The sequence below is a fragment of the Achroia grisella genome, unplaced genomic scaffold, assembly GCF_030625045.1.
Source record: "Achroia grisella isolate CSIRO2021 unplaced genomic scaffold, CSIRO_AGI_Agris_v1 utg874, whole genome shotgun sequence".
In the NCBI taxonomy this organism is placed as follows: domain Eukaryota; kingdom Metazoa; phylum Arthropoda; class Insecta; order Lepidoptera; family Pyralidae; genus Achroia; species Achroia grisella.
The window spans coordinates 5,965,480-5,985,582 of record NW_026713051.1 but is presented as its reverse complement, the minus strand read 5'-3'; the positions used below and the strand labels follow the sequence as shown (position 1 = coordinate 5,985,582).

General features: G+C 33.7%; 1 protein-coding gene across 4 annotated transcripts in view; it reads right to left on the bottom strand.

The window, feature by feature from the left end:
* The window catches only part of LOC131852985 (hepatic leukemia factor), a 179,191-nt gene extending 162,316 nt beyond the window's left edge, over window positions 1-16,875 (bottom strand). For all 4 annotated transcript variants that reach the window (XM_059203758.1, XM_059203759.1, XM_059203760.1 and 1 more), the window contains exon 1: window positions 16,675-16,875. In XM_059203758.1, the coding sequence (XP_059059741.1) occupies window positions 16,675-16,774 (100 nt within the window). In that variant the 5' untranslated portion in view covers window positions 16,775-16,875. The remainder of the gene's footprint in view (window positions 1-16,674) is intronic.
* Window positions 16,876-20,103: the final 3,228 nt, after the last annotated feature.

Genomic DNA, 20,103 nt, shown 5'->3' with positions numbered 1-20,103 from the left:
GACAATTTTGCGTCCCAGAGTTAATTTCGGGGACACCGGGACTTGTTGTTATAAAAAGGGACAGTCCCGTTTAAAACGGGACGTCTGGTCACGTTATGCATACCAGCACGTGTGTGGGAATCGAAGAGGTTTAGGCAAAAACAACATAAGTAGGTAGTTGAACTTATTCAGAGACTTTAAGTCGCAACATGCACAACAGACGATATCAAATCAAAATACCTTTATTGCAGACTCGTATTATATCTATCAATCTACCATCATTCCTTTCAGAATGTAATGACCACTAGCATATGTATTACTATTACGTTTTTGTCACAAGGAATCTATAATATAATTTGTATTTAAACAAATAAGAGAAATTTGATTTTTTTATGTCTGTAATAGACTCGAGAAATACATGACCGATCTTTCTTATATGTATAGATGGCTAAGGAAACAGGAAGCTACATAGGCTGTATTCCATCGAGTAACGTCACGGGGATAGTCAACAATCAATAGGTTCGATTTCTCGCACGGTACAAATATTTGTATTCATGTATATGATTGTTGGTATTGGTCGTGATGTTTTCTATGTACCTATATTATTTATGTATTTAAAAGAATTAAGTAGCTGAGTAAGCTGCTTAGCTTGGGACTAGATGACGCTGTTGAATTGAACAGGGTTATTTATTTTTATTTTATTGTCGATCTAGGTAGTTACGCAAATTAATCATTGGCGTTTCCATCATTACAGTAATAATTTGCATGCTTTAATGAGGTTATATATTTCTATACTCAACAATTAATAGTAATTAACAATTGTTAAGTATTAATATTTCATCTTGGCAAATATAATTAAAGGTTATAATAGTTATGTTTGAAATTGCAACGGTGAGTACAATTAATGTTTCCTCAATGGGCACGAGAATTTATACGTAATTTTGCTGGGTAACCATTTCGTCAGTCTACAACGATTTGAATGAAAACAAAATTAGCTATTACAAATACTTTCTGGACTTTAATTCCAAGGTAATAAGAAGTATTTTTTTTAATGAAAGATGCAGATCTTTCTCGCATTTTACATCCAATAGTTGCCTGTGCTAACGGTTGCTGCAAGATATGAATGACCTGATATGAATGAAAATATAGCCATTATTTTTCAAATTTGCCCATTATAATAAAGTCATTAAGAATTAGGTTGCAATCTTCCGTTGGACAAAATAGTGACGATAGTAGAAAAACTTCTGGCACCTACCGTGCTATGTCAATGATAGCTGTTACTCTCCAGTAAACTGGTAACTATGGCTAGAACAACCTAGTCGAAACGGTCAGAGAAGTAAATATTTAATATAAAATTATTCGTGTTAAGACAGGATTAACAATATAAATAAAGTGCATTGAACAGGAAATAAAATTTCTTTTATTTGCTAGAATGAACATACCTACATTTGAGGTGTCCAAGACGGAGTTGTAAACCACTACGCCAAGTAGTTCCCTCCCCATATATTAGGTAGGACTCCTGTACTTTTTCCAATTAACTTCGCTTCCAAAACTGCTAGGAGACTGTACTTTCTTACGGCTCTCAAATGGGATTCACGGTACATTGGTGGTATGCCTCTTAATCCCAGTTATAGTGGGATTATCCCCAGTTGGTACGCGCCTATCAACATACTATTCATAAACAAGAAATTGCATAAACAATTTTGTATATCTATCAACTCATAATCCCACACGTAAATATTGCTAAAGAAAAATAACATTATGCGCAAATACGTCATATTTACAGAATATTATTTTATATTGTTTAATCTGACGTTATTTTACATCAGTCAATCTTACATAATGAAACTTTATATATATAATACAGATATAATAAATAAATGGAATACAAATATAATAATAAAAATAATGTCCTTGAAAATTCATACCATATTATGCCATCTACTCCGTAAGCAAACCTTGTTGTATGGGTACTGGACAACTGATACATATACTTAGATACATTTTCTTGTAAATACACCAATAATAAGAAAACACTCAGAGGAATACAAACATCATACTCATAAGTACAAATTTTGGCACCGTGCGGAGAATCGAACGCACGACCATCGGAGGCAAAAGAGTGTGCTAAACCGCTAGACCACCGAAGCCGTAAAACTACAGTCAGTTATAAATGTTGTACCAGGAGAATACACAGGAAGAAAACACATAAATATGAACTAATTTCACTTAGAAAGAAATTGTAAATGTTTATTGTTATCTCTCTTCTTTATCTGAGTTTTTAAGAATTAAGTAAGATATATTTATTTCCTAAAAACTATCGGTTTCGTGCTATACTGTTTGGCATTGCTAACTGAACATTTGACATGGTCACATATCACTGGGTTTATTTCAATATCTACTTGTATAATTTGATAGTTACCGACATGTGAATCTTTTTGTATTGAATAATAAATTATGAATTGTATAATAATATTAAATATATATAATAATAGATAACGTCACAACAATAATAAAGAATAAGATAGATATACAGTCCAATGAATAAATATACATACATATATAATAATAATAATAAAAAACGTCGGTGACGGTTACCTCTTGTCCCCAATAGGGCAGAAGCTTAAAATTTTAATTAAATTAATTAATTTAATTATACAATTAGTTTGATTACTACCACACAATCTACATTCAACGGAAAAGAACAGACAGAAGCTGAGTTGTTTAAAAAATTAATGTAAAATATCATAACAAGATATCATATAGATATAAAATAGATAAGTGGCCGCTTGGCGCCTTGGCGCTACAAACGAGCGTCAACTAATTTATCTTGTTATTGTAAGTTGATTTATACAAAGCAAAACTTAAAATTCAAATTTCAATGACAAACTGCTGTCGTTGCGGTGTTATTGTTGTATTTTTGTCGTAAAATTACGGCTATGAGAGAATTCGAATAGACAATTACAGTGTTCCGTACTTACTTTAGTATTCATATATTCTTTAAGCGACTACCTAAAAGGAGGAGGATGTTCTCCATTTCTTTAATAACTACTAAAATGTTAAGTTCTTATAAAATTTAACAGTAATGGAGTTCTATTTTGATATAATTAATTAAAATCAAGTTTTAGTAAAAGGGACGCTATTAACAAATTGAGCAACTGTTCCTCATTTATGTATTTACGTATCCAGTTACAAAAATTAAACAAAATATCTCCATTTATAAGAACTATTTCCGATATACCGTCTAGAAATTGATTGCTAAACCGTTACCAGAATATCTAATTCAGCAACTAATGGGATCAACGCACTTCTCAATTCGACCACGACGTGACGAGACAACTTAAACACCTCGTGGCCTGATGACAAATGTCCAACACGAGAATCGTACCTGCGGACTCCTGGTTTATCTTTAGGACTTGACACATCTATTTCATACAGTCAGTAAATTGGTGTATTTTAATACGATTTCACACAAATAGAAGCCGTCCAGGTCTGGCAGTTTCGTATCTAAACTTAGATCGCAAATGTATTAAGTTCGAATTTGTCCATTTATTTCTGTCTGGCGTGATGGAAATATCTATATTACCTATATTATTTTTATAAAGAATTAAAGAATATATTTAAACCCTGTGATTCTGAATAATATGCTATTGTTATATATATAAATATTTAACAATAGCATATCATATTTGGATCGTAAATAACTAGGTTCATATAGTTTATAGAAAAACTGTGTTACAGCAATTTGCATCCATCTCGAGAGCAAGGTTTAACCAAAAGCAAATGAGCCTCTTAAAATCTCAATTTCTGATATGGTCTATATTAGAAAAATGTTTATAAATGATTTTTGTTATTTACGAAGTTCTAGTTAAGTTGAATATTTCATTGATTATTAATCTGCTTAATTAATAATCTGCTTAACCCAATCTGGAATAAGAGTCATAAAAGTATGTCGCACTTAATAGTGACAGTATCTTGCCTGAAAAAATTTTGAAAAATTGACTTTAAAGACTAATGCGTAGAATTGATTTAATCGTTTTTTATTAATACAGTAAGCATGTGATAACGTATCATACATATGACAACACCGTACAGTTCGACATCTATCTCGCAAAGAGACGCAGTTCCATTTTCGATAGTATCAATTACAATATGGGCGCTGTTGTATATTACAATTAGTGTATAATTTGTTTCTACATATTTTACAAATGTGTCAAAACAATTGTAAACACATACTTATTATGTATAGAAAACATTCAGGCCGATACAAACAACCACACTCATAAATACAAATCAAGAATCTAACCCGCGACCATCGGAAGTAAGGCAGAGTGTAAACCGTGAGACCACCAAGTTGTCATTTATAAACTAAGATGTCATACCTCATATCCTGTAATTTAATAATTCAACCGAAACACAGCTAGGCGACAGAAATAAGTGAAACTGAGGTATTCACACAGACTATTTTTTTATAAGATCTGAATATTTTGTTATATTCACACCTGGATAGACTACGTGTGAAATACATTATTGTTTTTAGAAATTCTTTTCACCAATAGTAGGCTTAGGTTTAATCTTATATTCCACGCAAACAGAGCCAAAGGATACAGTTAATGTATAACACTGTGTAAAAGATAGAAATTTCTAGTCCGATAAACATAATATACTTGTACAAGTAATTGTAAAGGCAATGCTGGGCCGATGCTTTGTGATACGAGTGTCTCGTTTCATTACAAGTTAGATAATAGTTGCGGGACGACCTTGCGCACGCGCATACAAACAGTACGTGACGTGCCATGACGTATGTCCAACACATTGGCTATGCGAACCAGTAAGATGCGGTGAGAATTTAACATTTTTATACACACACGAGAAGGTAACGAGCGGATGACGACAACGTGTCTATTTATTTTTGTTATGATGGAATCAAATTGAGCTATTCTCATTTTTAACTGCATTCTTAGTTTTTTTTTACAACTATTCTCATCATCTGCTTCTTCCTTATCCCATTAATTTGGGGTCGGCGTAATATTTTTCCCTTCATTGATCCCTGTTCGCAGGGATCGTTATTTATTCTTATTAGATCATAATCCTCGATTCCTCTCTGCCCTTATAACCACTCACATTTATATGTAATACTTTCTTTAAAATACTCAATGTTTTTACGCTGTAAAGACACTAGACGAAAATAGGGCCGAGCACAGCGGGCTCTTCAAACCTATTTTTTTAAATATTATAGTGCCGACTGTCTTATTTAACAAAAAAATGGGGCTGATTGCAGAGGACAATGGGGCTGAGTCAAAACCCTCTTTTTAGAACTATATTAATACTGTTGGCCGTAGCCTTTTCAACTTCAATGTAAAATGAGGTCAAGTGCAGAGGGTTCTCCAAACTCGGTATGGCTTACGGAGCGAGTAAATGCCAAATCCTGTCCGACTGATGCGGCTTTAGTCTGAAGGTACATTATAATATAGGTATATTAAGTATAGGCGATTCAAATCGTATACATTAGACGGATAAAACATATCACATGCGCCATATATGTATATGCGTGTATATCCGTGGAAAACAAAGACTAGTGTCTATTAAAGAAAATAATTGCATTTTAATAAAGATTTAATCTGTTCCTATTATTTAAATTTACTTTTCATAAGAGGTCGGATTATTATTTCACAATAGAGTTGGGATCTATAACAATCCGGCGTGATCTCGTTTAAACAGCGTAAAACATTAGTAATTCCGTACGGCACGGTGGTGTATCTAGTTAGATCTGGAGAGTAATCCGGTTTCCTCAATTGGACGCGCCGTGAACGTGCCTCGTCTATTTCTAAGTGTATTTGCAACAGTTCCCGATCTTACCGTGTCGGGAACGGCACGTAAACCAACAACTACACTTCCATTAAGTTATTTCTAGATAGAAATAGTAAACTTATATTTTGCTTCATATCATAGCATTTCAAAGCAACTAGAATAGCAAACAAGCTGACGGTACACCACATTAAATAGCAGCCGACGTTTATACACAGAAATAGTACCACAGACTTTATATCGTCCTGTTAGAAATGTGGTATCTTATGCATTGCTAATATATCATGAATCTTATAATTTCACTGCCTGTCACTATTATTTGCCACTGTATTTCCACTTATTATTGCTACACTGAAACTGGATTCTGAATACAAATAAATATTACAGATTATTTCTGTATTATCTTTTATTCTAGCCGATTTATTATCGCAAAAAATATATAAAAGTTAGCATAGTTATATGATCATGTTTTATAGATATGACTGTATTTAGTCTCTAACAAGATATTACTAATCGAAAATTCCCAGATACCTACCACCTCTATCATGTTTAAATATAGGTTACATTATATGATTATCTTATTGGAATCCTCGGTAGTCTCGTTCGACACACACTTTGCCGATTTTATTTTAACGTGATCTGACTGGCGCATTCTTCTCGATTTCCAATATGTGGTTGCTATTTTTCTAAACACACGTAGTTTCAACTCAGGATTCTATTTTGAGCTGGCTATTTAAATCTACTTACTGTAAGATTTGAGAAGAAATAAAGGTAGTAATAATATACCTTCAGATCTGTTATTCCAGTAGCCAGTACTAACTGTGTACTGACACGCCCGCATGCACTGGATATATTTGATACAAACATAGCAGCATGCACGCGCCTACCATAGTTTATAGGATTAGTTTTATTATTTTTTATCTATTATTTCCGTATAGTGAGCCGTTGGTACAATGCTCTTAAGTTACCTGTACTAGAACTGAGAAGAATAACATTAAGGAAGAAAGAATTAGTACATTGTCAAAACAACAATCATAAAGGTGAATACAGTGACCACCGGTTTATTCCACAAAATTTGTGTAATTAGACAAAACAATGCAATAACAAAACAGTCGTTATATGCTGCGCCGGTTACAAGTATGACGGTTGATCTAACCATCTTTTCTCAGAAGCACAAAATTCTCGAACTCAACTATATTAGACATACGATAAAAGTGGAAGAGAAATCCTACCTTTAATCCATATTCGTATGATCGCCGTAATTCGTAGCTGCGAATGACATGTCCGTATCCCGTAACTATATAATTGGTGTTACTTCCCTGTTGCTGAAGCCACTTTGATTTCCTTATGTACAGTGGTCAATGGTATATGTACGTCACCGCAAGATTGTGAACATCGGTAGATTACTTGAACTAAAATGTGAAATGTTATCTGCGTAAGTGCCTGTGTGTTGCTTACGAGTATTCGTACCACCAAGGAGCGTGCTTTGTAAGCTAAGCTGTTTCGATTGGAGAGTGCTGATTAAGCGGTAAATTCTTCATCAATTCATAATGTAGCTTACTTTTACTATTAAATGTAATATTATCATTGAATTTGTTTACAATCGACAGACTTTAACGCCGTGATCGCTCGCACATGTTTTTGTAGGATTAGGTTTTTTGTCGCATACAATACTTGTTGTAGATTCAAGGTTGTCAATTGGTTATATTTGCAAGTAATCACCATTATTAATACGAGGGCCTTTTTATGCTAGTTCAAATGGACAAAAAGATTAAACGTAGAAATTTCTTGAAGCAATTGCTAGTTCCATTATTTTATGTACCCACTTAGAAATGTAATACAGCGTGTGTAACTACAATCTCCCCTATTTCAGCGTTAATTTGCTTTCTTTGTAAGATGTCGTTTGACTAAATTGTGAGGTAACGAAATTACAGAATAAGAGGTAAGACATTCTCCACCTTCGATTGATCCCTCGTCTAATTCAAACGGGGCAAGAAATTGGGGACTGGAACAAAAGTTCGAATCCCTAGAACTGCCGTAAGACTAAAGTCATATTAGTCAGACAGGAGTTGGCCTCCGGCTACTCTATAAGTCCTTCTGGGTCTTGGTGCAGATAGCATTATCTGCACTCGTCCCTTATCGTTCGGTGAAACTGTAAAAGCTAGTTGCGGCCTACAGCATTAGAATAGTTAAAATTAAATGACAGAATGCTAGCTTATGAACTGTATCACGAGTTTCAAATTGTAAAGTAACGTGCGTAGTGCTGTTCATGTATACCAGTAGGTGGTCAGTTTCATGTCATAAATAAAAATATATATTATACTACCAACCAACCAACCCGGCTTCACACGACAAAATGTTACGGCCTATAAGGTTGTAACATTGTGTAATATAGAAAGTTGTTTAGCAATAGGTAATATATTACTAAAAAAACTGGATATAGGCAAAATTATTTTTAAAATAATTCATTTATATTTTGTTTTTCTCCAATCTTTATAAATCAAATGTGTCTAATATTTATCTATGTCTAATATCAAATATATATAAGTGTAGTTTAAATATAAATATAAAATATTTATAATAAAATAAAAAGTGAGTATTTTCACAACAATTTAAATAAACTGTATATCACTCGTAGCAATGCAATGGCAAATAGACTAAAATTTAAAACACGAATTCTTGCACTGATTTTTCTGTGCAATATGGCTCTGGCATTCCCACGGGTACAAGAGATAACCGTATCGCTTTTCCTCCTCATATTAAATCAGTTACAGATTTCACTTCAGCAGATAACATGAAACCCATAAACGTAGTGGAAAGATTTATTTTTTAATATGTAACTAGAATTACAAAGAACTCCCGGACTATCTGATGTAGTTACAGCGTTGCGAATATAACTACATTAACTGACAATGCGTCGTCTTAACCCACCCCCGTACGTTGTTATTCCACCGGACTAACCTAAACCTTGTAGTTGCAGCTAAGCCTCACCAAGATCAAAGAAGTATGATAGGATAAGAAAGTAACAATATGCCACCGATGATGTGCTAACAATTTTACTGCGACTAAGGTAAGATGTTGAAATTTAAAACAACAATTATAAAAAAAATAGTTATACAAACCAACAAAGTCAGCTTTCAAACAAAAAAATTAAGTGTCATATCGGTTTACTTGATGAACACAGACCCGTAAAACTAATAACACACACTCTCTCTCTTTCTGTTGGGTTTAAGAATTGAAGTCACTCAAACGGATAAATGTTTTGATGACAGGGCTCATGTACCAAATAAGATAAAAGTGATTCTCGATCTGACATTTCCAATTTAGCTTACTTTAATATCTCACCCATTCACAGTCTTATTTATGAACAGGTGTAAACTCTACTATGCCACTTGGCATCCATTTCATCTCCATCTCTCGCTCAATCTAGAATCCCAAGATTGTTCGACGCTGCGCTTGCATATACGGCATCATCAGTCGAGAACTTTTCATGTCATCGGTAAGTACTGCTAGCTATATAACCGGCGCATTGCCACTGCCAGCTGATCAACTGCGAGCGTTTAGGAATGAAGTACTTTATTCGAATGCACGTTAGTTACTGAACCGTAGAACAAAATCAGTGAATGAACCGTCCGGCGTTCTGTTGAAGTTAAATTGAGCATTGAAGGCATCGAATGCCAAGCGGCGGTGCCAGAGGGGGATGTGGAGGAGGGGATTTATTTAGCAGGTGTCAACTGAACTTGATCGCGTTACCATGTAAAGAGGTCTTAACTTCGTGCTCATTGGAGATATGAAAGTCAAACAATTGTTTTATCTGGGTTACAACGGCTACGTCTTATGTTACAAAGGACGTACAATCGACTTCAGTGAGCAAAGAATATATCAATGTGTTTTAAAGGAGGATCTGTTGACACTGTAACATTACAATGTCTATATTCTTTAGTATTAGCTCTATCTCTATTTAGAGACCTAGCGTCTCCTGTCACTCTGGCACAACAGCAATTTTTGTCGTATATATTTACGTTCCATTCTACCCAACGTATTATATTTTTATATAATACGTTAATATTTAGAAAACATACAGGTATTTATTTCATAATTCTGAAAAGTCATTTTTACATATTCTTGTATACTGTCTTAGATTTTTCATACGAATGAGCTAAAGATAAGTCTCTTTTATTTGTTAATATCGAGTTTTAACTCACGATTAATTCTAAAACAAAGTTATTTTAAGAAAGTCGGACTACAACCCTTTGAAACGTTGATATTAGTTGCCTTATCCTATGGACATAATTAAATCTAGTTTTATTAATTATTGTAGAAAATTTTAATAATAGCACGTTTTATATGGAGCGTTTAGTGCCAGGGAGCGACCTTACTACTATTTATAGCATTTATTTGGTTTGATAACGGCATTTACATCACTGGAGTGTAAGGTAGAAATTTAAATTGACTCTTAGCAGAAATTTTATTGATTTTTAGCATCAGCCGTATTTGAAGGGCGGTATGTACAGCGTAAAAATAGTAACTACGAAGGAATATGTAGTTGCTGATATAATTACACAATCATCAAACCCATAGAAAATAATTAGAAAGAATCTTTATTTAAATAAATTTAATATAAGCACTGAATTTAAATAGTCATATTCTTTATTATATTTATTATTCGGATAGCAGACTCTCTTTGATTTATAAGCGTCAACCGTAACCTAGAGATGAACACTGCCATTACGACTTGGTACGGAAGAAGGTGGTTAAGTAAGTAATGTCGCCGAGACATAGTCAACCGTCTTGTTCCGTCTAGGGCAGACAGACGTCACAGGATGTGCAGTGATTATAGGTAATGCCTTTAAAATCTGTGATTTGCGCTCCGTCTCACAATTGATTCACCTTGTTGTGTTGCTACTGTTCAAATCCAATTAGTTATATATTTATACGTGTAGCAAAAACTTGGTACCGCTTTTTCGAATTAATGGCGCGGATGGAGGAGTATTAAATGTTGCCCACATATGTACATTTTATACAGGGAAGGACAGAATTGCAGCATGTTAATATTTATTTGAAAATTATGCTTAATAAATATATTAAATAAATAAAAAAGAAACATTACAAATATTTGATTTATCACAAAGCAAACATGTACATATAATAATAATCATCATCATCTTTATTTGTCTCAAATAAAAACTATTACGGTAGTAATAAAATTAAAGGGTCTTAATAAAGACAAAGCGGTTTACAACTCGGATAATTACATCTTACACGACGCAGAAGAGGTAGTTATAGGCATTGTCAGATTCATTACACAATGCTTGATAAAACCACATTTTGTTAGGTGTATTATTTTCAATTGAAAGATCTCTCCATCCAATAAGGCTACCGAGGCGTAATAAATTCATTTTCATTTGAATTTGATAAAATGTTTAAAAAATAATTTAAAGATAACAAATGAAAACAAAATATCTTTATCAATGTAGGTCTATTGGGTACATACTCTTATGATGTAGCAAATCTACCGTCAGTTCGGAGTGATTTCGAGCTAAGAAGTACTGATAAGAAACTCAGGTGTAATACTTTTCAAATGAGCTTGCACACGAATAAAAAAAAACATAAATTAGGGAGAAAGTAGTGACCACCAGCATATGCTATTTGCGTTTTTGTCAAAAGAAAATAATTAAATTAGTAGCCGCAACCCTAACAGGGAAGTCCGCACAAGCAGCATCCGTTCACGACTAAGACGATTTATTTTTACTTTATAGTAAACTCAAAATATTCTAACGGAATTTAAAAATTCTGTGACCTACTGACTATGACTAATTCGTTTAATTGAAATTAGAGTCCTGCAATAAATACACTAGGAAATCATTGGTGAACAATTTAATAAAATGTACGAAAACTGTCTAAATGGATTTAAAATGATAAACTTTGCTAAAATTTTAAGCACCACAGTGGTCGGTGCTTTGATTATTTTTACTATATTATTAGTTTTGAACTAATCTTTAGAGATATCTCGTTATCTAATGGAGTTGAGCACCCATTACTCGAAGAATTTTGCGTTATCTATAAGGCGCAGTATAGATATGAGGTGCTCTATAATAATTATTATTACTACGTGTATCCACGCCTTATATCCGTAAACTGTGTGTCGCAAATCTTGAACGTCACTGAAATAATCTATGTCAATATAATAAAGCCGAAAGGTTTGTTTGTTTTAATGCACAAATCTTAAGCTACCACCAATAACATTTCTATATTTGTTAGCGCATTTGTGAAGTTGGTTACAATTACAGCCAATTAGAAGGTATTAAAATATGACTGATGGTGTCGGAGGTCTAGCTGTAAGCACTAGCACACCGCTTTTTCTAATCGCGGTCGCGGGTTCGATTCCTCACACGGTGCAAACATTTGTATTTATGAGTAGAATTATTTATATCGTTCTGGCTATTTTCTATGCATGTATTTACAAAAAATTGTATGTAAGTATTATATCAGTTGTCTTGTACCTTGTACTCATAACACAAGCTCTGCTTTGCTTGGAAATAGATTACGCTGTGTTAATTGTCTTGAGATACCTATATATTATATTATAACATGATCCAATTTCTGAGAAGGATTTACGTTATTTAATGACACTTCTTTTACTAGCAGAGAACAACAGTTAGAATGCATGCGGGTATATATATCCGTGCGATATAGTTAATCTTAGTGTAAAAATAAAACCAAAATGACTCGCGAAGTAATGAAAGCAGAGAAATTTCTAGACGTGGCAACGAGTGGTTTGGTAAAAAAATGAATATTCTGTACCTCTAGAGTGTCTTTTTAGTAGGTTTGTGAATAGACGTGAACAAATTTAGCGATCCGTCCCGGTTTTGTACCGATACGATTATACTATTAGGAATATACTTCTTTTACAAAATGTAGTGTGCAAAGGATTCCATTTGCGGTAATTAAAATACAAAATTCTCTTTCATGCTTAAAAAGAGAACTTGGTATATCCTTAAGTGTACTATGAAATAATGTTATATGACAATTATAAATATATATACCTATTTTATAAATATTTTTAATTCGATATTAAGGCTTTTTATTATATATTTTTATGAATTCATACAATTAAAATAAAACTAATGTACGATGATTATCAAACCATGTAAGCATCTCAAAATTATTTCAGACCTTCAGTTATTGTGTTTAAAAGAGAGAGGATGTTCATTTATATTGTAATTATTATTAGATACTTAATTTGAAAAATATTTATTATATTTTACTTTAAATTAACTGTAACTTGAAAAATGTATAATAATAAAATAATCATTTATTTATGTAATTATTAATGTAATTAATTTTAGTCCCTTTATTGAAATATAATTTTTATTTATGTATAAAATAAATAATTTATTTGTAATACTATACATACATAGCTTACGCATTTTTCAAATTTTATAAAATTTCAAATGTCGTCGTCTAGCCATTAATACGTCGCTTATAAAATATTATGGATGTAATAAAAGAAATCAGGAATTCAAATATTCATTTACTTATATTTAATTAGAGATCGGGAACAGATGTTGTACTTTGCCTACTTGCGCTCAATATTGTTATAGTTAATCATGCTAATTAATGTTTCAAGTTATACCAGTAAATTATATCCCTGCTCGTAACAATACATTTCCGTCGCACTAAATTATTATAATACGATATTGTTACTTCAATAAATATTTTCTAATTATGCCCAAGTATCTAATCATTATAAATTATAGATAGTATCAGCGTAAACTTTGCTCATTCTATCGTAGATTACTAATTCCCAATGTTGTTGTCAGTGCATCATCCATTATTAATCCTTAAGTTTAATAGTTTAGTTAATTGTACACCTCGGCCAGTTAGGTCAAGTCATTGCAATATGGTAATACGTGGTAAATTGACAGTTGAAATAATTGTATGGCCATTATGTCCTACTAATGTACTGTTCTGACTAAATAGAGCTAAAACATGTTCCAATCTAGCCGAACAGAAAATACTTTTTGTATTTTACTGATCTACTTTCCAGTAAACACCTGGAATATGACAATCATATATGACTACCCCATCTGAGATTATTATTGTCTAAAGTATATATATATATGTATATACATTAAATAATATGACAATATAAAAAAAACGAAATGCTAATAGTTAACGCTTTTGGCAAGAACGAGGTGAGAGTTTCAGTCAAGTAAAATATAATATTGTGTTTACTCGAAATACATCGAGACACTGTACTTCTATAGACTTTGGACTTCAGTTTAAATCGAGTTATGCTTTAAATATGCGAATAAGTATCTAATCAACTTATACATATTTATTTATCAATGTCTAAATAATTCGGTCGTATTTCTACAATATAGGCCTATAATACCATGTTGTAGGTACCATTCTGGTGAATATATGTATAACTAGTAGATTTTTTTCTTTTAGAATCGACCCCTTTTAATAGATTCTCGAAAAATGATTATCTATGCCCTACTACCACGTAACTTTACTACCACATAAGTACATTCTATCCTGTTAGAATAATCTCTCAACAAAATCATAGATCATATCAAATCAAGTCTCGATGCAAAAAATACTCGTGAACGAGTGCTACTTATAGATTAGTATGCTTGGTCACTACGAATTTTGTTATGTATTTATTGCAATTGTATGTTTAAATTATCATAAATTCTTTTCCAATTTAATGATTCTATCGTACATAATTTTTATATGTATTATATCTTCTTATACCGTCTTTTTATATTTAGATATGTTGGCGAATGCGGCGGTAGAATAAAAAAAACCATTAAAAATTGCGTATTAAGTGATTATGTACAAATATTAAATTGATTTCTGATTAAAAGTAAAAGTTTTTTTTATTAAGTGCTATTTTAGCAAAAAATCGCATAGATTTTTTTTACACTTTGTAGACATTTCTACGTAAAGCGTATCAAAATGTAAACACTGTACTGATACGTTTTCAGAGACGCGGGTAGTTGTCCTGTCAGTAACTGATTAGATCGGCTATTGACCGTTCAGGATATTTATATACACTTTCATGTAATATTTTAGAAGAAAAATCTTAATACATACTCTGCGTATATCGGTATATATTGCAATTTTTGTTGCTTTAAAACGTTTGAAACATTGTACTGACACGTGAAAAATGTAAACTTTTGTTTATTCATTTCATTTTAACGAGAATTTGGTCATTTTCTATATACTAATATAAAAAATTACCATACCACACCAGGCAAAGCAGTTTGTATAATGCACAAAATTATTTATTCATTAGAAGTATTATTTAATAGCTTCCGTCCATCCTGAAGATTATTTGTTTTATAAATGAAAAGAATAATATAAACAACATCAATAAAATTATTTTTAGCGTACTAACTGTACCGTAACTGCAAAAATAAAGCAATATGGAATAACCACGTGAATGTCTGCTGTATCTATTTTTGTAACTCTGCTATTTTTATTTTACTGCCTGTGACATGCGACACGTGTATCAATTAATATATTAGATTTATTAATGAAATTATATACAACATAGGAGACATTTTTATCGTAGTTTCAGTTTGTACAATTGAATTATTCGAGTTATGTTTGACTTCTACGTATTTTACATGCACTGAATATTTTAATAGTAAATTGATTGAGATTTAATATGCGGTTAGTGTATTAAAAAGAGTGTCTTTTTGATAATTGTGTCATAAAATAAGGAAATCCCAAGTATCAAGTTTGTTCATATAAATAATGTTTTCCTGTTGTGCCTAGGACTGCATGCAGGTAAAAGTGAAAACTGCCGTGTTTATATAGGCACATGTATTCTCGTAACAACAATTGAATTCCTACGATTAACGATTACCTCTTTGTAAATATGTATTTGTAATATACACTTTATAAAACTATTAACGATACAAATTACAATCGCAGCTATCCAGATTGTGTGAATCTGTTCTACTGCTCTATATTCGACGGTGCTTTTTTAGGAATGCCCGAAAACGCAATTTAACACTTCCAGGTGTCTAAATATAGTTAGTTAAACGGTAGTTTGGAATTCAGAATATAAGTTTTCACGATAACTTACAAATGATTTCACTGCCGCGCTATATGAAACAACTGACTTAAATAGTTAATAACATTTTAAAGACCAGCACAAGTGAATATTTCTTTATTAATAAGCTACAATGAACGATAAATTTCGGAGTAACATATAGTGTAGTACAGATCACGTGAGACGTATTTATTGTTGGAGATTTTAGTTTAGGCCGTCGTGTGCGCTGTGTCGTGTTGTGTCGGTAGTTGCGTCAGTTATCTTGCGATAACATTCCCAAAAACTCGACTTTAAGAACTAAGGTCACCCCGTATCGATCCGCGACAGCTGGAAACCGCATCAAACCACCCCTCTCGCTTTCTCTGCAAGCGCCAGCACTTCACCATAACAAGAGTACTCAATACCCGGCCGGCTGACTTTGTGATTACTACATTGCATCCACCTGCGGTCTCCAAAAACAGCAGAAAGCTACCGATTTCGTTCGTGTGCCCACTACAGCTAGTCGTATGTACCTATAGGTATACAAATTTCGGGAAGGGGCCACCGGCGGGTCGATCGAACCTGCGGTGAACTTCAATGCGGCAAAGTTTATCGCTTGCGGGATCCGCAGCGCGGTGAGCGGTCGACGCGCTGACCCACTGCCCTGGTGCTTACCGTCGTCGCGCTGCTCGTGCAAAGCACGCGGGGCTGAGCGCGTGATGCGCGCCCACGGCCGCGCGCCCGCCGAATCTGCACGCGCACCCGCAAAATCTCTGCACGCGCACCATAACACCAGCACCGCTTCGCTCAGCACTTAACATCGAAGGGTTACTTACCGTTTCCGTTTATAAGGGGGTAGTCGTCGTCGTGGCGGCCGATGTACGTCTTCAGCGGGGTGTCCGTGAGGGAGGGCGACGACCTGTCCCTGTCGCTCATAATAGTCACTTGAAACACGGGTAGTGATACGATATAACAACACTGGACGGGGAGACGCGCCGGCCCCGCACACTAAACCACGACCGACCTCCGGCCCGCGGCTCGCGCGGCGAATAAATAATTAAATAATGGCTCTGCCAGCGGCTCTCCCTCCGCGTAATCAATTGGTGCGCACACAACGACATCTGTCCGCCCGCAGTGCAGATTACGCGCGTGCCGATAGATGGTGCTAAACCTATTCTTTACCTTGCTTTTAGCTTTTCGGTATCGAGAAAATTATTTTTTAAAACAAAAATATTTAACATTACAGCTATATACACACGCAATGGATTGTATTTCCTGAGCATAGGTATAAATTACTCAATTTAAGTAATACATTGATGAAATTTTCTGATGTAACAAGTAAAAAAATATTTTTAACTACCGTGAAAATGTGCAAGATGCAATGAAAAAAATAGACAAAGCCGCGTGAATGATCTAACACAAAACTTTAGTTTCATGATCATCATCGGATTATATAGCCAACAATAAACTATGAAAATTACAACACTGTTACTCAAAGCTAGATAATCAAGCTCATTCACGCTCTTTTCATTCACTGTCAGGCGACCAGGGGATGCTAAATTTAAAATCATTTTCGAACCATATTTTGGTTTCTACGCACCACGTCTGGTTGAGAACTACAGATCTAGTAGGTCAGGTTATATTCAGTTATTAATTAATTTAGAAATGTAGTAATCAACGCATTCAATACAAACTGATTTGATGCAATTACTATCGAATCTGTCTCAGTGATTAACGAGGCAAAATTATCCTATTGCTGATGACGATCATCAATACATACTGGAACATGCAATATAATAACGTACATTATTGTGTGCATCGCAATGTAATTATCTCAATGGTGCCTAACTGTATAATTGTTGTTATACGGCAATGTCAATGGAGAGTCTGGAATTTTACTCCAGGATTGTCACGTGCAGTGTAAACTAACATTATAAAAAGAAAACATTCGATTATTTTATAGACGGCCTCTTTGGTCTATTGGTTTAGCTCACCGTCTTACTGCCAATGGTCGTGGTTTGTTTCCCCGTACATACATTTGTATTCATAATTGTTTGTATCGACCTCGGTATTCTATGTATATTATAATCATTCACAAAAATATATATATCTACACATACATACCTATTTATAGATATACATAGGTAGGTAGCTAGATGAGATGAATTTCACAGTATGGGGACAATAAATTACGTTACAGTAATTTAATTATTTTTCCTGCCACTGTCACAGCTCTTAAATTTTAGTTCTTTAATACTAAAGTTGAAATTTGACGCTACAAAATGTATGAAATCCATTCTCCCAGGAACGGGATGACGGCTTCAAAATTTATGACATTTTACGCAATGTTTGTAATCTCTTGTAATATCATTCCATACTTTGTCGGCAATGACCAACCTTAACGTCATTCATGAATGGAGCCATAATGTTTTCGTTGAGGGGAAATTAGTGAACCCATTGTTACCAATGTCCTGTCAGGTTGATTGCGTAGGTCAACCTGACGGTCCTGAAGGTCCTTCCTTGAAACTATCCTGGTTTATTACTGGTGAATTAACCACGATGGGCTGACTGATCTTACTTCATCCTCATCCTATCATCCTATTGGGGCCCCGTTATATATATATATACCATTAGCGCAAGCAGGTTCACCATACTTACTAATATTATAAATGTAAAAGTAGGGATATTTCTTACGATTTCACGAAAAAAATACTGAAGTGATCATGATGAAATGAATGAATGATGAAATTTTCTACACATGATCTTGGAGGTATTAGAATGAACATAGGATATTTTTGATTTGAAAAACTTTTTTTAATGGAATCCATACGAGTGAAGCCGCGTGTAAAAGCTAGTTATATATAATAAAAAAAATGTGTTAATTAAAAATACTGGTTATATCTTTGTAAAAGATTTAATAATGCTAAAAAAGCTATACGAAGTGATAGTATTTGAGCCTGGCCATGATTAGCTGCCACAAATGCATTCCACTCGTCGTTCATACGAGGGTCTATCGCCTTGGCTGGAAACGTTTCGAGGGTATGGAGATTGGTAGCAGGTGGATATGTAGATACTTCTATCCGGAGACGGTGGGCGCTTAACAGAGCGGTCAACTCGCGTTCTGCTACGCTTGCCACAGATGGACTCCAGGTCTCATCCACTCCTGGAATACATATTATTTATAGAACATTTAAATACATTAATTATGTTCATAACATACATACATTACGTTCATAGTGTGGGACTAGATGGGGCTAGGGCAATTCACATGTCCTAATATATTAAAAGAAAATTTACGCTGTCGCTTACGTCGGTCCTATTTTAGACAAGCAGATGGTAACGTTAATTCAAATAAGCTTAATACAAGCACTCATGAGAAAAACAATAAAATACATATATTTTGATAAATCTACCCTCATTCCGAACACAGACTCATCACAAAATTTGGTAAATTGTTAGTAATTGGATTACTATTCCCCATTACTAACAATTCCTACCCTTACTTTGTATTGATAGTTGGCAAACTTAAATATGTCATGTAACTACGTACTTGTTGAGTATGTTCATAGTAATATAAAATGTTAGGTTAAAGTGAAAATGTTCTTAACAACTTGAGCTCTCTAATTGGCAGATACTTCACGTTAAGACCTACGCTACCTACCGCTTCCGGCGTCGTTAATAGTTTTATTATTAAAGCGTATAACTGAACACTTTTCTTCACTTATCTCACTTTATTAAGATAAATGAAGAAGAGTATTTACGGCCTCTGTGGTCTAAAGGTTTAGCACACAGCCTTACTTCCGATGGTCGTGGGTTCGATTCCTCAGGCAGTACAAACATTTATATTCATGTGATTGTTTGTATTGGTCTGGGTGCTTTCTATGTATGTTTTGTTGTTTCTATGTCTCAAAGTATGTATTTAAAAAAATGTCTCCGTGTATTTTTATCAGTTGTCTTGTACTGATAACACAAACTCTGCTTAACTTGGGACTAGATGGCGTTAAGTGTGTTGTCCTGAGATATTATTAATATTATCGTTATAATAACCGTACTATATATTGGAAAAGTTGCGCTTATAAAAGATTATTTATAAGAATGGCTTCAATTACAAAATATATTCAGGTAATAGTGTATCGTTGAATTGAAAAACCTTTCATAATAATAACAGCAAATATAATTGATAGCGAATATTCCTTTTAATTCAATAAATAGGAGTTCAAAGTGTTTTAAAAATATTGATTTACATTCTACATTTCCATAATACA